The following is a 27811-nucleotide window of genomic DNA, read 5'->3' on the forward strand; positions in this document are numbered from 1 at the left end:
ATAACAGCCAAACAACACACACCTTTGTTTTCTCTCTGACGAATTAGTGTCCACCTGGCCATTACCGTGTACTTATTTAAACGTCCTCAAGTAATTCAAGTGTAACACGGCAAGTACATACTGAAGACCTTTTTGTACCTGTCTGATGGGAGAGCTTTTCGGGTAGAGTCCTCCTTTAGATGCACGCATGGCTGGACTGGACTAAACTGGACTACAACGCCTGTAGCAATTTTTCCATCTACTGCACCTCCTCCTTCACTTTCTCTTCCACCCTGTCTGCTGACTTTCAACCTTTCCTTAAATAAATAAATGGATCGATACAAAAAGCCGAGGGGTTCCGTAGGGCAAGTCACACTGAGGCGCAGTAACTACACTATTACATCAGCTACACGTCAGGTCCTTCAGGCTTTGGGAGTCCTTAGGGAGTACCGCCTGAAATGATGCGATGCTGAGAGAGAGAGAGAGAGAGAGAGAGAGAGAGAGAGAGAGAGAGAGAGAGAGAGAGAGAGAGAGAGAGAGAGAGGGAGAAAGAGAGAGAATGTTATTACCTCCCATTCATTCCTCTTTCCCCTCACCGACCATTACTCTTGCCGTATGTCCAATATCCTCCTCCTCCTCCTCCTCCTCCTCCTCCTCTTCCTTGTTGTTCTCGTTGATCTTTTCGTTTTTTTTTTTTTTACTTGTTCTAGTTTTTGTTCTTGTTTTCTATTGTTGTTGTTGTTGTTGTTGTTCATTTCTTTATCTTCTTCTTCTTCTTCTTCTTCTTCTTCTTCTTCTTCTTCTTCTTCTTCTTCTTCTTCTTCTTCTTCTTCTTCTTCTTCTTATTATTATTATTATTATTATTATTATTATTATTATTATTATTATTATTGTTATTATTATTATTATTATTATTATTATTATTATTATTATCACTAACCCTCCTCCTCTTCCTTCTCCTCCTCCTCCTCCTCCTCATCATCATCATCATCATCATCCCTTCCTGTCACAGCAACCTGTTTAAACTTCTATCTTCAACATTATCAAACTGCCAAGCAGGGACCAAAAGATCTGCTTTTGCTTATTTTTTCTTTGTATTCCTTTGCATTTATATTCCTCCTCCACCTCCTCCTCCTCCTCCATGTATCTGAGGAGCCTTCGCCTTTGCTGTCCCGTGCCTCTTACTTAATATTAGATAGTACAGAAGAGCACAAAGAATCACATGGGATCAACTGTTGCTGTTTGTTCTTCCTTTACGATCATTTGTAATCTCACCTTTCCTTCCCTGTCCTTCCCTCACCGCCACGTGCTTACCCCTGCAGGAGGTGACGATCGAGTGGTACCTGAGGCTGTTCTGGGTCGACTCGGGCCTCACACCTCCCGCCAACATCACGGAGGACCAGTGGCAGAATGTGGCGCCTGACATCACGGACTACATATGGCTGCCCACCACGTACATAGGTGAGTGTGTTGATCCTGTTGGCTTTATATAGTTGTAGTATAAAAGGGCTTGGTTAATGTTATACTCGTCTCTTGGTGTGTTTTTTTCTTTTTCTTTTTCTTTTTTTTTTTGTACGTAAGAAGGACAACAAAAGGGAGAAAAAAGGCCATTAGAGGTGCCACTGCCTAAAGTAAAAAGCCGGACTGTATCTAAAACTGGAAGATAAGGTTTTGTTTGCTTACATGTGTTTGCCAGGGAGTTTTCCTTCCGTTGATGTACTTACACTTGTCGCTTCTCTTATCTCTTTGTTTATCTCTTTGTTTATTTGTTAGTGTTTGGAAAGGTGTGTGTGTGTGTGTGTGTGTGTGTGTGTGTGTGTGTGTGTGTGTGTGTGTGTGTGTGTGTGTGTGTATGTGTGTGTGGAGGAATGCGTGGTATAATAGATTGCTTTCATAAATTTTTCCTACTTGAAATTGAGTGAATTTGTGTTCTTATTTATTCTTATAAGCTGGTATCAGAAAAGTTTACAGTCTCTTTTCTCATCCAAGTGACTGAAAGAAATATAAGTTTCGCCTATATTAGTTTTCACGCTAATATTTTGACTCTTGCATAATGTTTATACAAAAAAAGAATAAATGAGCTTGTTTTGAGTTTATGGCCAGCTTGATCTTTAATAACAGGCGAAGAGGAGAATTAAAAAGAAAAAAAGACATGGCTACTTTTATTCTTTGATCAGGATAATTATACAAGTTGATTATTTTAGCCGATCTCCGTTCCTCACAATAATGTACACGAATATAGAAATAATCTTATTTTATTTTAGTTACAACAGGTGCTCACTCCTGCCTGTTATTCAGTGTATCAGGTTATACTATTTTCTTTATGATTTTTTACGTCATCAAAACAACAGTACTTTGTAGTGAGAGAACACCAGCAGGACTTCACATGAAACATCATAACTGTCCATTTTTAGGAAGGAAACTCTCTCGTAAGATATCTCAAAATACTTTTTAAATGCTCATAGATATTTAGAAGGGAATAACTTCAGCAAATCTTACCTTGGAATATTGTCTTATCTATTTGTCGTGTGTAGGGGAAACAGCATCCATCTATCTATCGGAAGTGAGAGAGCATCATGGGGTGGTAGCTTTTACTATACGCTGCTACTGTGGTCCCTGTAATAACGTAGCGGCTGGTACCTATGAGACCCGAGGAGTGATAATTCCACCTCCCCGCGGCGTACCCTGAGTCGCGAGGAGCAGGCCGAGCTGGGGCTTCAGACGTCTTTCTTGTTACGTCGGCGGAGAAAGCCGAATATAATTGGCATGTGTAGTGAGGCTTCCCCAAGTGAGCAGAAGAGTTAAGGGTTCTGCCCTGGCTCACTTTGGTTGGTGTGTTGCTGGCCACGGCAGGTGTTTGGTGTTTGCTTTATGTAACATTTTATGAACAACAATTTTTTTTTTTAACATTTTCATCAGACTAATATGCTTGTATGTGTACGAGATAATTTTGCATGGATTTGAAATTGTTGTAGAAGTAATATGTTTATCCATGTGATCTCGTTTTCTTTACACAAAGCAATGTTACTCGTATAAACCGATTTACTGTATCACAATAGTAAGTGACAATTATAAGGCATGCAACTGAAATTACCGTTGAAATAGTTGTTGGAATGCCGTTGAAATTGTCGTTGGAATAGCAACTGGAATAATCGTTGAAATAGCAATTTGAAAAAAGGCTGGAATAGGCGTTGAAATAACAATTGGAATAGTGGTTAGAATAGTTGTTAAAATAGCCATTGGAATCGCCTTTGAAATAACAAGTAATAATTGGAATAGCGGTTGAAAGAACCTCTGTAACGGAAGCTGGAACAGTTGTTGAAGCTGTCTGCATGGCCACTGGGACAACAGTAAATGTATTCCTGAGCTTTATTGTTGGAGAGTTGCATAATAAGTTTTTCCGACAACAATCTGCCACATATCGGTTCTCCTGTACGACACTCATAACTAATAAATAGAATCAGTAATACGAGTGTAGGTAAGTATTCGGCAATGACGTTATATAATGCCTGAGTTTGCCATTAACGTTGTTTACTTCACACTGAAACCCACGTCCCTCCACGGCAGCTGAATTGAGCAACATAGGTTTAGAATGTGACTGATGCAAGTATTACTCAGATGTATTGGTGTGCAATATACAATCCTTATCATTAATGACACAGTCAATATGTTGGAGAAAAATGGTAAGGAATAATGATCATTTCGTTGCAAATCAGTCGTGAGGGGTACAGTAGATACCCTTCCCCAGAGAGGTTGACTGGATGTTGTAAATCACCTTGTATATCCGGCATACTTTGTGGCGCGGAAGCAAATGAGTTTACCAAGGGGTTTATGTTCACGCAGATACTTGGTTGACAGCAGGATACAAGAGGTTTTATCCCATGAATATCACTGTCATGTCCACTCTAGTCTAGTTCTTGTGACCATTAGCAGTGTTTGTCTCCGTGTTTGTCTCAGTGTTTGTCTACTCTGAACTCATTCGCTAACTTGTCGATTCACAATAACGTAATGGAGTTTGCGGAATGTCACTGGGATAGCACAAGGCTGATTCTGTCCACCTTACGCCATTTCATCCATTAATTTATCCATCGAGTGAAGTTCTCCGTGCTAATTGGTTTCACTTGATAAATGACTACATATTATAATCCATTCGTCGGCTCAAGATACTCGGCCATTCCCGACCTTCTTGCCTCTTCCGTTCTTCCTGTGCTGTCTCGTCTGTACAGGAGGAAGTCTGAGGGATCATAACACTATGGTCGCCTCAGTGTCTAACCGATAGCGTTGCAATAACTTACCATAAATAAAAAAAATAAAAAAAATCTCAGTGGTGTTATAAAATATTGCACAGTTTATGAGAGGCAGTCGTCGTGTTGGTTCCAGGGATTTTTTTTTCTTTTTTTGACATCATGAAATGATAATATAAATGAATGCAGGTGACTGAACTAAAAGGAAAATCATCAATCTTCATTACACCCACACACAAAGAATAAGATATATATACATTCATTATGTAAAATGTGTTCTGATCAAGGGCAACAAAAAGTCTGAAAACAAAAAAGGCCTCTGAATGCTCCAGTCCCCAAAGAGGAGTCAAAAAGAATAATTGGCATATTATCTAACCATCTCTTCTAGCAATACCTGAACTTCCTCGCCCTCCCCACAGTCTGCAGCAGTACTGTTCAATATTGGCACGGGGGAGGGCGAGTATATCCTTCACGGCGAGGAGTGATGTAGTATTTTATTGGCTAATTGATTATTTCCTCTGTCCTCGCTGCAGCACTAATGTACGTACGGCGCCGTGCAGCAGCGTGGTGATTAAAACATCGCGAATTATTCAGATCGTCAAACAATGAAATACTATTAATTATCATCTAAGCAAGAATGGAATTAGAATATCGAAATCTTCAATTTTTCTTGGATTAATTTCGCTAATGGAAGAGTTAAAATATCCAGATCTTTTATTTTTTTTGAGTTAATGTTCCTAATGGAGGTGCGTATGTGCTCAAATATTCTTCCGTATCAAATACCTCTAGAGCAATACCAAGGAATGCGTTGACTATGGAAATCATACTTTAACAATATACTTCAGTCGAAAATTCTCAAGCACGTTACGAGGAAGAGACGAAGGTGTGAAGAAAATAATGACAGTTTCATACTTTCGACTTCAAATCAGTTATGAATGATTACGGTAAGTGAGTCTGTGGACCTTATTGAACGCTGGGAGTTGAAAATATTCTTATTACGATATGAGGATATTTATTGCGGTGTGTTACGTGTTATTCTTGTATTTGCTGTGGTTTTTGTTGTTGTTGTTATCATTATTATCATTATTATTATTATTATTATTATTATTATTATTATTATTATTATTATTATTATTATTATTGCTTTTTATTATTATATTACTACAGGTACTGCTACTACTGCTACTACTACTACTACTACTACTGCTACTACTACTACTACTACTACTACTACTACTACTACTACTACTACTACTACCACTACTATAATTTTACTTCCTTCTCCCGCTACTACTACTACTACTACTACTACTACTACTACTACTATCATTCTTTATCATACAAACAGAAATTGAAGAGCAAATCCACAACGAGAGCCGAAACAAACTCCGTATTTCCCCACAAGTCATGACCATTAGTTACACTACAGCAAGGTACCCAATATATTCTTTCCCTTCTTTACATATCTTGATGGCTTCCCCCTGTCATTATTATCATTACCACGTGAAAAATGAGAACAAACTGTGGGACTTCTTTTTGTCTGCCTGAAACTTTAAGGCAGAGGGGAGAAGACAGAAGGAAGGAAGGAAGAAAGGAAGGCAAGGAGAGATTTATCAGTTATTTCGAAGTGTACCTGTGTGTGTGTGTGTGTGTGTGTGTGTGTGTGTGTGTGTGTATTAGATGTTACCTTTTGCTTACTTGTTCTGATTGAAATTATTATGAAATGATTGAGTTCTGACGCCGAGATAGCATGGTCACTGGCAGAGCGAGAGAGAGAGAGAGAGAGAGAGAGAGAGAGAGAGAGAGAGAGAGAGAGAGAGAGAGAGAGAGAGAGAGAGAGAGAGAGAGAGAGAGAGGAGATGGGTTTCATGTCGCTGCTGTTTTCAACTGTTTAACTTTTGCCTCTTTCCTCTCCTCCTTCTCCTCCTCCTCCTCCTCCTCCTTCTCCTCCTCCATGAGCTGTTTAACTTTTGCCTTTTTCCTCTCTTTCTCCTCCTGCTCCTCTTCTTCCTCCTCCTCCTCCTTTTCCTCCTCCTTAGTATTCATGAAACAATTATTCCTCGGAGTTCAGCGGTGTATCAAGTATGCTAAAAGGAAGACACCAAAGAAAGACAAAAAAAAAAGAGTGACATCTGCTATTCATTTCAGAAGAGAGTGAAATACAAGTGATATTCATGATTCATTAATATACTAGAGAAAGAGAGAGAGAGAGAGAGAGAGAGAGAGAGAGAGAGAGAGAGAGAGAGAGAGAGAGCAGATGCATAATACATGTTTCCACTCAACAAAGGCTACACACATTTTTGGCTCATACAATGCATTCTCTTTCTCTGTTGACTTTTTTTTCTTTATTTCCTTTATTCTAGCTTCCCATTTTCTTATTATATTAAAATAAGGGTAGATTTTTAAGTCTTTATCAGCCTCAGATTTTTATTTATTTTTTTTTACGAATATAAGAGCATAAGGAAATAAATGAAGCTATATTAGGTCAGTAAACCATTTATTATATACAAACAAATCTTCTTTAAAAGCTCCATATTGCTTCGGCTCTAACAGTCTAGTTACTGAGTGTACACCAGTCATCCACTAATGTGTTTGAGAATCAATTTCTTCCCGTTTTTTTCTGACACTGATAACTAACTCCAATAATTTTATCTGAATAATCCTTGTTATATATCTTGTTTGTTTTCAATTTGCATTGCCTTCCGTTATGCCTTAAATCTCATTGTTGTCTCGCCTTCAGTCTAATCCATAGTATTTGGTACTTTGTGGGCCGTTGTCAAAGCGTAATGAAGGAAACATCACAGTGACAGGCAAGTTTCCTTAACAATACCAAAGCAAAGCAGCAGATGCTTGATCAGCCCCACATTGACTACCGTAGAGTCTCAAGTCAGTCAGCGTGCCGGTGAACAATAAACATCAAACACCGCAAGCGACGCTTCATTACGACCCCGTGAGTTTCCACGCTTTCTGCCGCGGGTCAGGAAAGAGATTGCCGTGTAACATGAGGACACTACACCGCGACAGCCGTAGTGGTGAGAGGTACTACAGTGTGACAAAAGGGTACGATCCCACTTACTCAAAGTCTGGTAAGCTACTACATACATGCTCACTTAGCCAGACGTTCACACTTTCGCTGTTGTCCGTTGTTACTAGAATGTTTCGCAACGGTTTTGGGATCACGTGCTTTGAAGGCAAGGGCAGTCACATAATTTAAACCTGTCTTAAAAGGTAAAATTTCAACTCAACTGACCTATTTACGCTGCCATCGTTCATTTTAATGAGGTTTTGCTGTCACATGAGCTACATTAATGGATTAGGTTTGCATAATCAATGGCGGCACATTATAACGCGTATACTAGTAGTCAGGGACATTACTCACGAATGAAAATGTATGAAGGTGTTTTATTTTTCACAACAGGAATGAAGTTTGAGTTTGTTATTGACTTTACGTATTTTTTAAGACCAGCAGTACACGAACACAACACTGGTGCGGGCCAAGGACATCTCACAACCTCCAATACTCAACTAGATACATGTGAGTGAAGCCTTGAGGGGTTTTGTTCTGCCGATGAAAGGTGATGGCAGACTTTGAGATAAATATTTAAGTAGGTGGACATCAATGTGCTGTTGTAGTACGTAACACCAAGTCCAGATCGATGCTTGGGGCATAGTAGCAGCGGCTTGGCTAAGTTCTGTATTCCTAATTCGGCGTCTTATCGTCAGTATCTTCATCACGCTGTACTACGATTCTAATGATAGTTTAACAAGGACTCTGAACTATTAATAGAAAAAGACAAAGCAAAACATGAGATTTCAACTAGTCATCTCTGTGGTCTTCGAAAATAGTCCTTCTGAGAGCCTACAATGTTTAAGAATACCAAGTTTCCATTAATAGGTGAACAGGGATTCTGAACCATTAATAAAAGTAAAAGAAAAACAATATCAGAGATCGATTAGTTACCTCAGTGCCCTTTGAAAGTAGTCCTTATGATAATCCACCGCGTTTAAGAATACTGAGATTAACACAGCGCTGCTACTTAATCCTAATGGTGATCAGCGGCTCAGACAGAGTCACCGTGTCACGCGAGGCCCTACAGCGTAAACAACGTTGATATTTCTGTCTTTATTTTGGTGTTGCTATACGTTGGAATACATAGGAAGAAGAAACATTATTTTGTCGACTTAGTTACTTGAGTTTTTTTTTTTTTTTTTGAGTCTCCTCTTATAATTCTCTTTTTCTTTTCTTTTTTTTTTTAAGCGCCATTTGGAGTTTTCCTTTTTTTTTTTCGATGTGCCCTTGGCCAGATTCATTAACACACACACACACACACACATCATACACAGACACACACACACACACACACACGAAAAAAAAAAAAAAAATCAAACCACATATTTCTACTTATAAACTAATCGCTGAAGGTTAGCGACGCACGGTAATGTGAAGAAACCACTTAAAAACAACACATTGGAAAAAAGACAAAAAGGAGCATCGATTATCGCTAAAACAAACCTGGACGCATTAACTACTAATATCTGATGTAGCTCCTCCGTGATTAGTACAATGTGTATGTAATATGGTTACGGAAGGAAACATTCTGCTGGTTACTGCGGCCAAGTTTACATTGTGTGAATGCTGAACTCTCATTCCTGCCTTCCTCCTTCAGAATAAAGCGACTGTCAGGAATTCTCAATGCAAGCAGCGTGGAGAAATTTGAAAGTGTTATGGTTCAGAACTCACTCTTTCGCCTCATTTTTCATCTGTCCTTATTTATATAAACGTGGCTCGATCCATTACAGTTGCAGTTTCCTTTTAAGATTATATTTTCCGGGGACTCCGAAGTAATATACGGCAGTTACAGCACGGAAGTTAATCAATTTGTAATATTAATGATAGTTTTTTTTTTTTTTTTTTACTGTACACACCCACATGCACCCCCCACCCCCCCACACACACATACACAAAACGAAAGAGTGAGAGAGAGAGAGAGAGAGAGAGAGAGAGAGAGAGAGAGAGAGAGAGAGAGAGAGAGAGAGAGAGAGAGAGAGAGAGAGAGAGAGAGAGAGAGAGAGAATGAAGACATCTGATGAAAGTGCTCTCTCACTTTTTGCGTGTCAGCGAGTGTCTGTTCCCACGCGTTCGCTGTAAAAGAGACGAGCCAGCAAGGTCAGAGGTAGAAGTAAAACACGCGAGAACAAGGGAGGAACATTTCGTGTCTATCTTCTTCATCTCGTGGCCTTCGCTGTCCTTCCTGCTTCTTTAATGAGGCTCGTGTGGTCGATGGTTTAATCTGTTGCTGAGTTTGATGTTACCGTGCTCTGTTATCTGTGGGGAATGTTTTGTAAAGAGAAGGAAATATGGAAAAACAGTGAAAGCCTCCATTTCCGAGGATAAATGTCTGAAATGTGAGTGTTAGATTAAAAAATGGTTGAGAGCACAAGGACTTGAGAATATAAGGGAAGTTCTAAGAAACTAATAGGCCTATCCCCATATAAAACATGCATATTTTTTTCTATCTATCATCCTTATCCATAAATTTATCTAATTTAAGGCACCAATAGGCCTACACGTAGCAGTCCCTATATAGAACATGCTTATTTTTTTTCCTTCTATCATCCTTATCTACAAATTTACTTCATCCTTTAAAGCTACCGTTTGACTGCACCTCCTACGTGATTGCTAAGTCATTTACCAGCTTGAGCCTTTATGGCCATAAAAGAAGGCAAGAGTGGAGGTCTGGGAGGGAAATATATGCGGGGAGGGACAAATATAATACTGTTTTGGTCACAAGCGATTTAAAACTACGAGCGATCCATTCATTGAGCACAAGAAAACTCCCCGCGTCAGGATCTCTCCCACATTCACAGGATAATGACAGTTAAGTTAATTCCTCAGATTTGCGTACGTACGTTTAGGAAATTCTTGTAGTGTATTCATGCAAAAGTTAATTAGTTGTGAAATTAGATGCTTTTTAAAACTAATGTTTCATCGTGCTCCTTGGAGTTTGTTAATGTAAACGTTAATGAGGCTTGAAATAAATATGATGTTTTATTTTATTTTATTTTATTCATTTACTTATTTACTTGTTGTTTTGTTTACTTTTGCTCGTCACTATATGTTTCTCAGCTTTATTTCTCCATTTTGTAGGCATACGAAAAATCGGCTTTAGTTTTATTCCTCTATTTTATTTTCCCACTTTATTTTATTTTATCCATCTCATTTTTTTTATCAATTTTATTTTTCTTATTCTGTTTTATTCTCTTATATTTTTTTTCATTTTATATTTTCCATTTTCATTTCTCCATTTACTTCTCCATTTCATTTCTCTCTTTTATTCCACTGTCGCGGGATTCAGTATTATTATTTTTTTCCATTTTTAACTCATAAGCGGCTCAGTCCTGTTGGTCGCTGTCCTCTTTTCCCTCTCGTTGCTGCAGAACTCATTACATCTTCCATGACATTATCTCTTCCCCTCATCTCATTCCCTCTGTTCCAGCCAGATATTTCCATGCGTTGAATACTCTTGCTTGCATATTCTTCTTTCCTATATACTTTTCATATCCCCTGTTCCCTTCATCTCATGCCTTCTGCTCATGCCAGGTTTCCACGTTCCGAACACCCTTGCTTGCATATTCCTTCTACCTAATCTGAAGGTAACGCAGGTGTGAAATGTGGTGAGAAATTAGGCTTCCACTAACAACAATATATTGAGAGGAGAACGCTAAGGGAGATAAACGCGTAGTGTGTCCCAGGAACTCGAAACAGGACTGGGTGCGCAGCTGGCGGATGAATGCACGAGACAAAGGGCCCGCGTCGTGTACGAGTATTATGAGTGAGTGAAAAATTCAATGATATACTGCACTGGTGTGATCGCTGCGCAAGTCTCACGGCACGCCACGCCACGTCTAGACCTTCTTGGGAACTCTTGCATCTTTTCCATAATTGTAGTGGGACTTTTTTTTCTTCTTTTTTTTTTTTTTTATCTCTGTTTGGTGGATGTTTTCTCCTAGCGAGCTTTTTATTTATTTATTTTTTATTTATTATTTTTTAGCGAGCGTTCTTTCCGAGTGGGATTTTTTTTTTTTTATCTTATAGCCTTCTCTTAACGAGCCTGTCTTCCCTTTTTTGTTTTCTTTAGCAGGTGTTTCTATTTTCTTTAGTCTGTTTTTTTTTTTTTCTTAGGGGATCTTCTTTTTCTTGATAGGCCTTTACTTTAAGTTGATTCGTCCAAGTTTCAGATTATCCACCTAATAATAAGATAACAATAAGACCTCTAATCCCACATATTCAATCATCAACTCTGTGCTTAAAACCCGTATACTTTTTCATTCACTGCGTAGCGAAACAACAAATTCAACTTAACTTATATTGCACTTTCAATCACTCTCAGCCTCTGCGATCAGTATTTATGTATCACTCTTAATTCCTCCTGCCCGTTCACACGCCGAAGCATCTCAATTTCCACCACATTTATCTCTCTTTTTCCTCTTTCATCTTCATTGCCAGCGCATAAAAAACGGGCTTGATCACCAGGAAATATGCTACAGGGAACAGTCAGTGGTTCAGAAAGTTCCATTTGCTGCTCAATCTTTTCTTTTTTTTCTTTTTCTCCCCACGCTGTTGATGGCCCTGGAAATGACGTAGAAGTGTTAAGGGTGAGTGAACGACCAAAGCGAGGCAGATTCGAAAGACACGTATTCGCAAAACGACACGCATATTAGTTTCTTTTTTTTTTAATCAGTCTACGTCCTTGTTTTGAGCAGGTGAGGATTTGCTGCTCGATAATTGCCGCGTTCCTCTTTGCTGTTAAGTTTTACCTTCGTGTGTGTGTGTGTGTGTGTGTGTGTGTGTGTGTGTGTGTGTGTGTGTGTGTTCGCAATCTCGATGAAAGTAAGAGAAAAATGAAAGAAAAAGAAAGGGATTTAAAAGGAAGAGCATTCCAGGAAGGGCAGAGAGAGAGAGAGATAGATAGATAGATAGATAGATAGATAGATAGATAGAGAGAGAGAGAGAGAGAGAGAGAGAGAGAGAGAGAGAGAGAGAGAGAGAGAGAGAGAGAGAATGTGTGTGTGTGTACTAGTAACTCGTCACTGCACAAGGTTATCAAATCAATCCACCACTCACTTGTCCCGGGTTCGACCCTCGAGGTACACATACGTAAACTACGAGCACAAGAAGGAATTTAGAAAACTTTAACCAAGATCTAATAGTCGAACTCGAATTGGTTATCAAGAGACACCCCCCCCACCATCCGATTCCGTGAAGTTCCTTGTCGTGCGTCGTGGCAACGTCTCTGTGATCTGAGTGCTTATCCCAGACTTTCTACTTAAATGAGGGACTAGAAATCACTGAGGTCGAAAACTGATGTTCCCAGAAGACATTGTTCAACAGTAATGCAATTGAGTTTCACTGCTCGTGGATAAGACGTGGCTACTCTTGTTTGTGACCAATGGGAGGGAATCATTTAACGAACTGGCAAGTGCATTTAGTTCGGACATTGAGTTTACGACTTGGCTTGACGTTCATGCTAAGGTAATGTTAACTTTCGAATCGTTATGTTTGAGCCTCTGTTTTTTCCCTCTCCTTTCTTCCTATTTTCCTTCTACCTGTAATAACTAATTCCTACTCCTAGTTTCCTCTCGTTTTACAGATTGAAATAGGCATATATATTTATACAGAGAATGCCACGTGGACTTGTTAGCTCCTTGTATCTTCCTTATGTTCTTATGTTCTTTACTACTACTACTACTACTACTACTACTACTACTAATACTGCTGCTGCCATCACAATTACTACAACCACATATACAAGGATGAAGAGAGAAAGGGGGATGATGGAACTGCCCTGCCAAGTTACTCTGAACACCTAACACTCCAGGCCAACAATAACCACGTTGATGTTACAAGGCCATAAGTATAACTGTCGTGAATAAATACCAAATGCAAGGGTGTATCATAATGGATGACGAAAATGAATTGCCGCAGATTTATAATGAACTGTTAGATTTTGCATATTTCATACAACACAATGGAATGACATTCAGTGTTCCACATTTCTCCTAATGCTCTCAATGTCGATCCAGCGATGAAGAACTGTATACCTTGTTTACCCCACTGATGTTATTTATCTGAGGTGTTTTGATCCTTAATGGACGTACAGTCGTGGTCAGAAGTAGAACAACTTTCTGCACTCACTTCCTGGGTTAGGTCTTGTGATCCGCTGAGTCTCCTTGTGAAACTCGACAACTTTTTAAACTTTTTTTTTCTTTTTAGTGTAAGATATGCTCTGGCTAAGGGCAACAAAAAAAGTGATAAAAATGCCCACTGAGAGTGTCAGTCCACATTTGGTAGATTTTTAGCTGATCAGAATGCTAAATGTTAAAGGAAAGCGCTGGAAGTGAGTGGCGTATGTTACTCTGATTTCTGACATGACTTTACGAGTGTGATTCTCGCGCTACTGGTGGTGTTGACTGGTGATGTGTGTGTGTGTGTGTGTGTGTGTGTGTGTGCTGTAGTCACCACCTAGAGGGAATGGGAGAGTCAATGAGCCGCATGTGTGAGTGTGTGTATGTGTGTATGACCGTCTGTCTGCGCGTTCAAGCACCAGCACATGTGATCACCATCAAAGGCAAGCGGGTCTTGTAGTGATAATGAGGCGTCGGGCTGCAGGTGTTACATCGCCCTTTGATTCCCACCACCGCGTTATTGAATGAGTAATTAGCGCACTGAAGGACTGACCCGATGCCCTCGTCACTAAAGGGGAGAATTCCTGAATAACGAATTCATTTAGTGATTGATTAAGGGGAGACAAGGTTACCTGGCGACTGAATTGTTTAACAAAACTACTGGCTGACTAATTGACTGGCTGACTGAGTGATTGAAGTAAGGGATGCTGCTTGTTAATGGACTATTAGTGATTGTCTAACTGCTGACTTAGCGATATTGTTAAACATTGACCGTCTCATAAATAGATGGGCGTTAATATGTTCCCTCGTTTGGCGCTACCAGGTCCCAGTGTAGAACAGTTGCTTAGCTAGTAATCAGTAACCATCCATTGTGGCTCAGAAAAACACACGTGCTACTCTGCTAATTCCCCATTGTTGAGAGTTTATAAATACACCGTCAAAGGGCAGTGTAATCGCCATTCTAGTTCTTGTGCTTGCTAATAGAGGACGCCTTTAACTATTCAGTGACACCTATTGCAATTAGACAGCGGAAACACCTCTCTGATGTTTAATAGTTAGCAAATAAGACGTAAAAGTACCCTGCCTCGCTCATCTCTCTCTCTCTCTCTCTCTCTCTCTCTCTCTCTCTCTCTCTCTCTCTCTCAGACCACGCCAAGGAGGTGACCAAGCCCACGCTGCTCATCCGCCCGGAGTCCTTCAGGATGAAAAATAGCGGCCTCATCAGATACTCCATGGCGTGAGTTGCCCTCCTCCCTGTCTGTCTGTTTGTATGTCTGTCTTTGTGCTAGCTTTGTTTGTTGTTTATCTCTGTCTGTCTTTTTCTTTGTTTGTGTGTTAGAGTCTGTGTACATGTGTTTGGTGTGGAGAAGGGCTGTGTGTGTATAAGTTTAATGCTGGTTTTGTTGTTATTGTTGTTGTTGTTGTTGTTGTTGCCGTTGTTGTTGTTATTACTATTGTTGTGTGTAAGATGTGGTTAATTAAGGCTGCTGGGATTTCTTTTTTTTTTATTTATTATTGTAATACACGCTGACCTACCCACCCACTCCCCACCCAGCCACCTACCCCTCCCCACTCCCCCTCAGCACACACAAACAGTTATTAAGTCGAGCTGCAAACAGAAGCGAAATTAAACCGTGCATTGTGTTAATTCTTTTCATATATTCACATGAAGGACAATATTCAGCCGTAAATTGAAAAACTGGATACACACACACACACACACACACATATACACACACAACATAAAGATCATTCTGTAATTACGTACACATATATACATTGAACTTTCATCGCATTCCTCTCTTATTAACCCCCATTGTTATCCTCGCCATTGCAAGCGTACCGGAAGATGCGCTTACACTAATCACTTTGCTGGGGAAGGAAGAGATCCAGGACAGTCTGTGATTACCTGAAGCTTACCACTCCTGACCGCTTACCTTCATTTTCTGGGCCGCGGCTCCTCCACAGATCACGTCTTCTTATTTTCGTCGGAAACAATTCTTCTTCAGTTTATCCTCTTCAGCTTTTCTCGAATATCTGTTTATGAGACGCAGGTAAAAGGAGGATAAGTAACTGTGAGACATAAAAAAATCAAAGAACATCAAGGCATATCTAAAACATTTGACAATCCTTTTCTAACTATACTCTTTAAGGACCATCTCCTTGAATGGGCCTTTTTTTTAAGCCCTTTTTGCTGCCCTAGGCCAGAACCTCTCTTACATAAAGAAATAAGAGCATAAGGAAAGCTGCGACAATCCAGTAGGCCTACGCGAGGCAGTTCCTGTACAGAGCATACTTATCTATATCCACCTGTCATCCCTGTCCATAAGTTTATCTGACTGTATTAAGTTCCCCATTGACTCGTGACATCTGCCTCATCAACCTGGTCTCGTCTCCGCCTCAAGGACTGGAAATACTAGGAGTGGTGAGGGTCCTGTTATCATTGTGCTCTGGGCTGTCGTAATATTCAAGAGAGTCACAAATTATTAGTCGTTGTTGGTGATTTTGTTTTTGTTGCTGTTGTCTTTGTGGTGGTGGTATTGTTGTTGTTGTTGTTGTTGTTGTTGTTGTTGTTGTTGTTGTTGTAGTTTTTGCTACTGCTTCCGCTGCTGTTCTTGTTGTTGTCCTGTCACTTTCAATACCAGTTTAAATTCAAGCGTGTCATCAAACAGCGTAAGGAAAAACCTGAGGATACATTGCTGGCTGTTATCTTTTCGTAATACTTTGAGATGGACGAGGATAATACGCGGCGCGCTTCAGGTGAGTAAGGAAGGATGAGGAGATCAATAATGGTGACTGGCAGTGTGGCAGAAGCTTATCCTGGCTCACCAAGACGGAGGGATCACTGTAGCTGCAGCCCTGGAAGAGGAGGAGGAAGAGGAAGAGGAAGAGGAGGAGGATAGGGAAGGCATTCATATCTTGTTTATAATCGATTCATGTCGCTGGAGAAAGTGAATGTAGGTACTGGAATTCGATAAGGGACATTTTTCCTTTCTCCTTCCTGTTCTCGTATTCAAGTGTGCTCAAAGCATTACGTAGGAGCAAGTAAGAGTAATATGTACCGACGGTCTCCCGGGATACTAAGTAAGGTTGTGGCTCTGCAATTTTTTTTATTTACTTACTTATTTATTTATTTTTTTTTGGGGTCGAGACTGTATGCATAGTTGGTATACGTCTTGTAGAGGAAAAGGGTCGTATGTACGTATGTGTGCCGCGCTGGTCCTTGCTTTAGTTACCGGGTAGTTGTCAATAGATTTTGATACTTTGGTACAGAGATTGTGGCCGCACGCAACACAGTAGATCGACTTTATATGTAATTGGTGGACGTCTTCAAAAGGACTGGAGTTGTATGTATATAGCAGCAGCAAGTGTGCCGCGCCGTTCCTCTCTTCAGTTGGCGGATAATTTTCGATGCATTTGCTTCTTTGGTGCAGATATTTGGTCCACACTTAACGTTCTAGATCGGAAAATTCCTTCAACTTACTCAGAACTACAGATAATTTCTAAACTACATGTGGTACAAATGTTGAATCATAATAACTTAATTTTCAACACCTTTATTATAAAAAAAAAAGTCATACTAAACGTAATGAAAGATTCTAATCGTATCCAGAATATAATGAATCTAATGGCATAGTAATGAAAGGGTCAAATGAACTTATCTATAATGAATTGTTCCGCATGCCTATTTATTGGGTGCCATTGATCGAGAGTAGAACATAGAGGACTGATGAACAGGAAGCGTGGGGCATATAAATTAATTATTGCATCTTTTACATTAGTCAAAGAGAAGAATGAACGTCGTGGCAAGCAGCGAGTACATGACGGGACCAGTGCTTCATATCCACTGTGCTTGTTCTATTATGCATTTGTTAGGTACTGTCGAGAAGAAAGGAAGGAAGGTCGTGGTACAGTCTTGTTTTCTTTTCTTTTTTATATATATATATATATATATATATATATATATATATATATATATATATATATATATATATATATATATATATATATATATATATATATATATTAGGATCAGCAGCCAAGAGAAAAAAAAATGGAGTAAAAAAAAGAAAAATCGCTCTTAATGCCGTTTCCAAAAAGAAGCATAGCTAGAACAACCGAGAGAAGGGCCAGTTTGTATTCAAGTGACTTCCTACATTCATCTCCACTTTGCTGAACGTTTTCTTTGAATCTTACGTGCGTCCTCTGGTCTGCTAAGAATGTATCAGTTATTGGGTTTTGTTACGAGATTGTCAGCTGATCAGAGGACTTGATATTGAGAGAGACAGGAAAAAGAACCCGCATGACGCAGTGGAAGTGAATGCGATATGCTCCTTGACTTTTGACTCAAGCTATCAATTCCAACACCATGTTCAAATATGTACCACTCTCAGGCCACCCTTTGGCTCTCCCAGTCCAGACACACAGTTCCTTCAAAGTCCTGTTTGTGATGCATTATATAACTGCTTCGTAAAGTTGAACACGAGTGCCATTTCGAGCCATGGTTGTTTATGTTCCTGCATATTAATAGCCATCAAAACAAGTATTGGAAGCCGTCAGTCAGTGCCCTGTGCCTTGGTAATACCTCACACACACACACACACACACACACACACACACACACGCATATAGGAGAAGTCACGGAAAGGAGAGGAAGAAAACTTGCTTTCACCTCACGTAACATCAAGGAGCACTAAAGAAAACACGTACATAGAAGACAAGTAACCTCCCGTACTTACTTCCACAGTGATTTATCGTCTTCCCGTAATCTTTAGCTTTCTTATTTCCTTCCAGGCTCATTACAAAACCTGGCAGCTCAAAGATTTTCAGCGGATCAGAGGACTTACGATTGGGAGAAAACGGAAGTGAACTTAGTAATCTGAACACTATCACCTTCGTTAGGTCTCTTCATCAGCCTTTTTTGTTGCCTTGGCCAGAGCCTCACTTCTACATAAAACCGATTATTATGACTGTATAGTGATAAATTACCAATACTGAATTATATTATCTACTAAATACGAGTTATTTTGGAATTGATAATTTAAATGAACGAATGCGAATATCACTAATGGCTTTCACTTATCTTCTGATTGAAAGTCTATTATCTAGTGACAAGTTGACCAGTACTCTCTCTCTCTCTCTCTCTCTCTCTCTCTCTCTCTCTCTCTCTCTCTCTCTCTCTCTCTCTCTCTCTCTTTATTCATGGTAAAGTATTTCAGTGGGACCGGTAGGCATTTTTTTAGCCTTATTAGAAACACACACACACACACACACACACACACACACACACACACACACACACACACACACACATACAGGCACAAAGTTTAGGAGAAGATTCACATTAATTCACTTTCACCTTCCCTACACTTACCTTCCTCCTGTTTTTCTTCAACTTCCTTCCATTCCCTTCTCTCTCTTTCTCTTCCCTTTTCTTTTACATCCCTTCCCTTCCCTTCCTTTTCCTTCCCTTCTACTCTCATCCCTTCTCTTCCCTTTCCTTCCCTTTACTTCCTTTCTCTCCTCCTTCCTTTCTCCTCCTTCCCTTCCCTTCCGTCCCCTCCTTTCCCCTTCCCTACTCTCCCCTCCATTACTGGTAACTTAACGAGATAGAAAACCCCTAGTTATGGTATTACATCTATCGGGTTGCGAGGCAGTGTTTAATTTCCCTCAGAATCTGATAAAACTTCTAAGGGAATAAAGCTTACCGATAGCGAGAGAGAGAGAGAGAGAGAGAGAGAGAGAGAGAGAGAGAGAGAGAGAGAGAGAGAGAGAGTGTTAATGTGATCTTATGTATATACACACTCAGAAAAATAAAGTACCGTTACACATTCAACACGAAACAACGTGACACCAGGGGCGAATCCATTGATAACAGGGTAATCATGTTATGTTGGTATGCCTGCGTGTGTTTGTTGCCGCTGCACCTACATGAGTAACCCTTTCACTGCTATTTGACACATCTTTCCTTCATCACTAGTCACTGTGAGACATTTCTTCTTGTTCTACAGCCACCTCTAAACATTGTATCGGCTAGAAATTGCAAAACTTATCCTTGTAATTCCTTTCTTTCTTGTAGATGCTTATAAAAATGGCATACAGTATTCGAGAACTGTGTCGAAAATTGCCGCAGATCCCAGGGAAAAAGGACTCGTAGACGAAGCAATACCAGAATTTGAGCTGCCACAGTAACGCTTCATGACACATACTCAGGCGCAACCTTATAGTCGAACACGCTTACCAACCTTATAGTCAAACACGCTTACCAACACTGCCGAGACTACCTGGTTGTTCAGTGTGAAACTTCGTCAAATACCGGCCTTACTTTTCCACGTTTCGTCTTTCAGTCCCGATGACGCACGCAGGTCGAGATTGGCTGATTGGTGAAGACATTACAAACTTCCCATCGTGATTCATGACTTAGTGATTTTCCATGGCTTGGTGACTTGCTGGGAGGACAAGTTTCCTTTGGAGACTGCTTATTGAGGGAAAAGAACGAAGGAACGAAGGAAGGAAGGAAGGAGAGGTGCAGTTAGGAGATGGAGAGTCTAGAGGAAAGAAGGAGGAGGAGGAAGAGGAGGAGGAGGAGGAGGAGGAGGAGGAGAGGAAAGAATTAGAAGGAGAGGAGAAGAAATGTGGGAGAATGAGGGAAATAATTATAAAAGAGGAAAAGAAGAGACGCGAAAAGAAAAGGAAAGAAGAAATGAGAGAAGTGGGGTAGTAGGGGAGGATGCACAGATGAAGTTAAGAAAGGGAGGAGAGAAAAAAAAACGTAAAAAAAAAGCAGGTGAAGAAAGAAAAAAAAAAGAATGAGAGAATATGAGAGGAAAACAGGAAAGGAGAGAACGAGAGGAGGAAGATAGGGAAGGAAAGAAAAGAAGATCAAAACCAAGCAAAATGGATGAAAATAAAAGAGGAGAGGGTGAGAGTAGGGAGAGATGAGAGGAAATGAGGGAAGATGATAGGAGATAAAGAAGGATGAAAAAAGATATGAGATAGAGGGAAAAAAAAAGAGTGAATCATTGGGAAGATGGGAGAGAAAAGTAAGGAATTAGTAGAAGAGGAAAAGAGAAAAAGAAAGGAGAAAAAGAAAGGAATACGAGAAGAAGAAAAGGAAAGAAGTGCAGTAAGACTAATTAGAGGGATAGAAAGAAGAAGAAGAAAGGAGGGAATTTGGAGACGAAAGGAGGAGGCAATAAAAGAAGAGAAAGAGAAGAGAAAGGAAAAGAGGATAGGAAAGAACAAGAAGGAGGAAGGGAGGCGGGACGAGGTGCAGCTCTTAATGACTGTGAGCATCTGAAGTTATCGAGAAGCATGTATCTTCTATCTTTTTCTTTCCTTTTCGTTGCCGGTGATTAATGATGTGGCAGAGTCTCATCCCCTTTACTGGGCTGCAGCTTGCGTGGGGGCTTCCCTTGACGTGTTCCTTGTCATGCTGTGCGCTAAGCTGTCACGGAGCGCTGGGCGAATTGAAGACTCAGTAATCGAGTTGTTGGTGCCGAGTCAATAGGGATGTTTAAAAGCTTACTTCTTATTCCTTGTATATTATTTCGCTGTGCTTTTGGCTGTTAAAGAGCAGCGGGCGAATGGAAGACTCAGTAATCAGGTTGTTAGAGCCGAGTCAATAGGGAGCTTTAAAATATCAGACATTATTACTTATTCTTTGCATATGATTTGGTTGTGCGTTTGGAACACTCAGTAATCAGGTTGTTAGTGCCCAGTCAATAGGGAGATTAGACAGATGGACGGGATGGTAAGTAGATAGGTCAGGTGGGTATGTATTATACAGGGTCTGCCATGGCTTCTTGAATTTTCCCTATACCTTCTTCCTATACTCTGATTGCAGCTTTCTTTATTTTCTCATTTGCGTATGTCTTGTGACGGCACCAGATGTATATTGGGCTGCCACAGAGTGGTAAGCGAATGGAACAGACTCATTTATCAGGTTGTTAGTGCTGAGTCAACAGGGAGTTTTGAAATATTAGGCAACTTTATGGATGGAGATGATAATGGATGTACTGGTAGGTGGGTGTGTTTTGTACAGGGTCTTCCTCGTGTAGGTCAGGTATCGTGGAGCGGTACTTGATGTCTCCACCTAAGCTCGAGTTAGTTATATCAAGAAAATGCACACTTATTTTCTTTCTATTGAATATGATTGTATGCCAGACATCACCGTGTTATGTCAATGTAACTCTCTTAGATTGAAGATTTATTTTATGTGGATTTTGTGAGTACATCACGCTATCCTCTCTTTCTTCCTTAACTATTATTGAAGATATACATTTTTTTTCCAGCAAACTGATGATAAATGTTAGCGCTTGTGTATTAAAAAAATTACAAAGACAGTCATATTACAGCTTATTCTTTGCATATGAATTAAGATGTATTTTACCCGCACAAAAAAAAAAAAAAAAAAATATCGTTTGTGTGTAAAAAATAATCAAAGGCAGTCACGTAATTGGTAAAACTGTGTCCTTCATACTTTTGGTGTCTTTCTTTATTCCCTTATGAAAATGTTTCCTTTGTGTTATCAGGGCCCTGCATTCTGGAACGCTTTGTCCTCTCATCAGGAATATTTTCAGAGGACAAAAAAATATAATTAGTCGGCTTTTCATGGTTATTATTATTATTTTTTTTAATCCATTGATGATGCAGAGGATATATCACATTTTTTTTTCTAAGAATCATAAAAACACTCTTGACAAATCCCAGTAACTTCCACGAGAGCTTGTTAAGAATAGCCTACATAAAACGCTGGAACATATGAGAATACAGTTCCGGTTTCTCTCGAAGTTGCATTTAGATATTGCAACCACCGCACGTCAAGCCTTTTAACAAACTACGTGACTGTTTAGCACATGACGATAATTAGCCAGGTTTTCAGGGACATATTTTTCTCCCACGCAGAAGACTTGTTACTTTTTTTTTTTCCATGAATCGTGAAAAAAAAGAAAAAGAAAATCTTGTAAACCCCAATAACTTCAACAAGGTAATGTAGACAAGACACTTAAACATATAATACGGTTCAAGCTTCTCTCTTAGTTAATTTAGATTGTCCAACCAGTGCACGTAAGTCTCACCACAAACGACGTGGGAATGACTGTTTAGTACACACATACTCACCTTCACAGAGTAGCAAATGACTGCCCTAGATATAAGAGTGTCTTAGCAATGGTTCGTGTACAAAGCTTCACGAGATACAACTTTGTGGAAGCGTGGGAGGCGAGGCAGTAAATCATGGAAAAGGAGACACTCATGCGATCATTCACATATGCACGCTGGCACGATACATATATGATTTTACTTTCTTTTACTGTATCCAGAGAGAGAGAGAGAGAGAGAGAGAGAGAGAGAGAGAGAGAGAGAGAGAGAAAGAGAAACTAGCGGAATTGCCTAAAAGCGCCTGCGATGGAAATGTGATACCGCAAAAGTTACATTTCATCCATAAAGAAGAGGAAAAAAAATAGAGACTGTGTAAAGTTAACCACACGTCACTGGAAACCTGCTTACTGTAAAAATACGTTCTGCAATACACAATGTCAATTCATTTTAGCGCCAGAGAAAGAAAAAAAAAAGTATAATCTATCGTTAATTATATCAATGTTTTCAAGTTGAGCAAGACACCTGTGAACTAAGTATGCTAATTTTTTTTTACTTTATTTCTATTTATTTATCTATTTATTTCTTTATTTATTGATTTATTTGTTTATTATATTTCTTAGTCTATAACTTTTTGAGAGAGGAGACTATTATCCTTTTTTTTTTCTTCTTGTGTGTGTGTGTGTGTGTGTGTGTGTGTGTGTGTGTTCAAATTCTTAACACATGAAATACAAATCTTGTTACCAGATATGAGTATTTTTTTTTGTTATATATCTCACACTCATTCGGCGAACAGCGAGTGGCTCGTGTAACAGAAAACGTCACACTGGCACAACACTCATGGGAGACTCATGTAATAAAAACCAACCCATTACCATTCACACTGACTCGTGTAATGGAAAGTAAGACACTGAGATACTATTAATCTGACTGTACGCTGCTTCCATGCATGATATTTAGATAACTGATGAAGCGAGGCACGTGAATCATTACCTGTGGAAGTGATAACAGACACCCGGCCACGCAAACAGAATGGCTAAGCGGGGCATGTAAGAAACGAGGTGTGGGAGGGAGATTAGAGACTTAGTAAAACGTGGACTGATATGAGATTGAGGCGGAGTAAGTCATGTAAAGCAGTGATGGCGGAAGGAGAGGAAGGAGAGGAAGGGAAGGAAGGAGAAGCAAGGGAAGGAGATATAGGAGAGAAGTGAATGGAGGAAATTATGTAAGTTGGAGATGAAGAAAGGAGTGGGAGTGGAGGAAAGGAGGGAAGGAGAAACTGGAGAAGGAAGGAAAATAATGGAAAAGGAAGAAAGGAAAGCAAGAAAGCCTTTGTTCTGGTGGTAGTTAGGAATCTGTACATGTGATGACAAAGACGCATTAAAAATATTCTACCAGTTGATAATAAAGACGCGTTAAATTATTCGACTACTAATGATAAAGACACATCAGAATTTTCGATTACCGATGATAAAGACTGCTGATGATATAGACGCGTTAAGATTTGCAACTACTGGTGATAGAAAACGTATTAGGATTTTTTTTTCAATTATAATAATGATAAAAAGAAAAAAAAATAACGGACCTAAGCTAGAAAAGATTACAGTATAAAGTACACCCATTTAGTACAACAGTAAAACATTCAACTTTGTCTTAAATCGTGTTAAGTAAAAATTTGATGTTTATTATGATATGGAGAGCAAGATAAAAAAAGAAAAAGTTGGATAGAAAAAAAGTTGGATAGAAAAAAAAACTTACGTATGGAAAATTATGTTTAATATAATATGAAGAGCAAGATGAAAAATGAGAGAGGAAAGAAAGAAAAAAAAAAAAACTCGAGGATACGCAGACGAAACAAAGGAAGATGTAGGAATGAAAGAAAATAAATGAAAGATTACAAAGGAAGAGTGTGCAAAGGGAAGAAAGAAATGGAAAAAAAAGAAATATAAAAAAATATACAAGGAAGATAAAAAGAAAGTAAACGGAGGAAAAAAAATAAAGAATGAAGGAAGGAGGAAACAAAGAAAACAACATGAGATACGAGAGGGGAAGAGGTACATAAAAAATCGTGATGTAAAGGAACAAAGAGAGGGAAAAGATGAAGAAAAATAAAAGATACTCTGAGAAAATAAAGTAAAGGTGGAAGAAGATCCGGAATGAGAGAAAGGAAAGGACAGAAAACAAAAAGGACGAGAAATGATGGAAGAATAAAGGAGTGCAAAAGATTAATGAGACGAAATATGAAGAAGACATGAAAGGAAATCAAGGAAAAGGAGAGAGAGAGAAAAAAAAATCAACGAATGAGTGTCTAAAAAATTGATAAAAGAAGAATGAGACGTTATTCAAACGAAGATAATAAATGACGACACAGAAAAAAAAAAAAAAAAAAAACACGAAGAAGTAATAGATTGGAGAGACAACAGGCAATACGAACTGTGTGTCAAAATAAAAATGTGAAAAGGGAGAAATATATACAGAAAGAAAAATCACAATATAGAGGAGAGGAAGAGAAAGGTCACAGAGTAAAGAAAACAGAAACGAGGTAAAAGAAAAATAAGTCAGGGAATGATGGATCAATTAGAAATAAACATAAGTAGAATAAAAAAAAAGGAGAAATAAGAAAAGATAAATAACGAAGGATATGATGGCGAAGAGAGAGAGAGAGAGAGAGAGAGAGAGAGAGAGAGAGAGAGAGAGAGAGAGAGAGAGAGAGAGAATAAAAGACATCTATTTATAAACCCACCACGCAGCACACTCTCGTACGAAGCAGAGTTGTTTACGTCAAGCCATTAGTCATGTATATTGCTAACTATCCAATGGCCCACCTCCGCTCACCTCAGCAGAGTGGGTTTTATCAGAGGCCGCTCAGCATTATTATTGCATTACTCCTGGATTATTACACTACGCAATATATTGGTGTCGGAATGCAATGATACATGATTACTGTATTAAATGATTATTGTTGGACGTGATATATGAGTGACTGAATGCAGTGACGTGTATAACATTATGAATCAGTGGGCCTTTCTTTATTTCTTTTTCTTTTTTGCTGTCTTTGGCCAGTGTCTCTTACATAAAATAGATAAATGAAATAAATAAATAGAAGATAAATATATATTGCTGTGGCCTCTCCTAAAGTTTATAGTATAATTTTCAAAGGGAGTACAAACAACAAATAGAGCGATCAAATTGTTCAAATCTTTAAAAGCCTGTAATTTATATTTCCCTGCTCAGATTATAACATAAGAACATAAAAAAATAAGGAAAGCTGCAAATATCCGTCAGACGTACATTTGGCAATCCTATCTATTTGTACCTGTCATCCTCACCATCCATTTATCTATAATCAATTTTTAAATCTTTCTAATGGGTCGGCACTAACAAGTTGATTTTTCAGTAGATGACTAACCAGTGTCATCTCTCATTAGCAGCAAATGCATAAGGCATAAGAACATTACATTTTGTCATTTCCAGTACGTGAACAAGATACGGTTGTTGAGTAAGAACTTTTGTAATGATATTTCTTTGCATTTGTCGCAGAAATGTCACTGTTTCGCTTTCAGTGTTCCCATGTGGCAGTGAACATTTCAAGGTTTGCACTTCACTGTTTCCTGGAATATTAAAGACTAAAGTTGTCTCGTTTCGATGCTTTTACTGCATTTGACGCAAGTGATTTTATTTTTATTTCGTTATTAGTATTGTTTAAGCATCACGGAATATTTCAGAATTTGCGTTTCGTTGCTCTTAACACACGAAACTTTTTTTTATAATAATCAAATACGTGTTTTTTTTTTTTTTTTATAATGATACTTTAGTTTAGATGCGGGGCGTGATATCGTTATTATTATGTTCAGTAGGAAGGAATATTTCAGTCATTTTATGGATTTCACTGCTTTTGGTGAACGAAATTTTGCTACAGTTCCTCTGATACTGTCCTGTAATGAGACTCCGGTGCATACGTTAACATTCTCTCTCTCTCTCTCTCTCTCTCTCTCTCTCTCTCTCTCTCTCTCTCTCTCTCTCTCTCTCTCTCTCTCTCTCTCTCTCATTCTGGATGCAATGTAATTAATTAGATGTGAATTAATAGTTTTATCTCCTCCCCCTCTTTCCCCTCTCCTTCTCCCACCATTGCTGTTCCCTCTCCCTCTCCTCCTACCCTCACTTCCTTCTCCTTCCTCTCCCCGGCCACACTGCACCCACTGAATTATGTACCCTCTCTGTATTGGTCTGTCTTTTCTCAGTAAGCGAAGACCCCACCGAGAGTCCGTGACGTAAACACACACACACACACACACACACCGAGCTTAAGTCGTATCCTTGCATTGTTTTATGGCGCTTTCAATATTTCAAAGTGGTGTCCAAATCATGGGAGCTGAAAACACCAGTGAAAGTCTCATATGCGCTTCGATATTCAAGGCTTCCGAGAAAGTCCTTCAAATAACAGCACGTGGGAGTGAAGGGAAACTTTATGATGCGATATGTGATGGGAAAATGAAGACAGACGGACATCAGATAGTTTTTTTGTTCTTTTGTTTTCTTTTTCCGTGGAGAAGCAAACGAGACAAGCAGCTGGCAGTGTCCTCAACTCGGTGTCCTCTTCTCTTGTTTTTTTTTTTTTTTCTGGGAACGGTATTGTAAGCAGACTTTTTATTTGTCTTTCTTCCCCTTGTCTCTCTGACATATAATAAGAAATATTAATACGGTGCCCGACTACACCGCACACTAATCTTATACTTACCTTGCACATAAGTAAAGAGCAAGTAACATAATTCAGTCTCTTCTTGTGAGCAGATTATTTCATCCATTTTTCTTCCTCTTGGCCTGATCTCCCTGACATATAATGAAAAATACTAATACTAATGAAGCGGTGTTTGGTATCTGGCAACATTATATCACACTTTCCTTTCTATGTTACACATAAGTAAATAACAGCAAGTCAAATCCTGTCTCGTTTCTCAGCCTCTGAAGACATGATGCATGGCAGAGCGCTCCGTCAAGACGTGCTTACAATAGGGAATGACTTTCAGGGTTTTCTCTAATTCACCTCCTCGCCTTTCCGTTGCGCTGTACTTCTGAGGAAACCCCAACCTGGTATAAGCCTGAGTGATGAAAACGCAAAACTGTGTGTATGTTATTTATTTATATTTTATCAAAGGATTAACACTTTTGCACGCTGTCAAAATAGTTCATCAGTTTTATTTATTTATTTTTCTTTTATGCGTTTCTTATACCAGGTTAGAGTCTTCCCAACGTACGTGTATTATGATCGGCAGCTGCCACGCCAACATCTACTTCCGAATTTA

General features: G+C 39.2%; 1 protein-coding gene across 1 annotated transcript in view; it reads left to right on the plus strand.

The window, feature by feature from the left end:
• Nucleotides 1-27811, plus strand: part of LOC135093296 (glutamate-gated chloride channel alpha-like) — a 65561-nt gene that overhangs the window by 7795 nt on the left and 29955 nt on the right. The window contains exons 4-5 of the mRNA XM_063992430.1: nt 1302-1440; nt 14556-14646. Coding sequence (XP_063848500.1) covers nt 1302-1440; nt 14556-14646 — 230 coding nt within the window. The remainder of the gene's footprint in view (nt 1-1301; nt 1441-14555; nt 14647-27811) is intronic.

The sequence above is a fragment of the Scylla paramamosain genome, chromosome 42 (assembly GCF_035594125.1).
Source record: "Scylla paramamosain isolate STU-SP2022 chromosome 42, ASM3559412v1, whole genome shotgun sequence".
Lineage (NCBI taxonomy): Eukaryota > Metazoa > Arthropoda > Malacostraca > Decapoda > Portunidae > Scylla > Scylla paramamosain.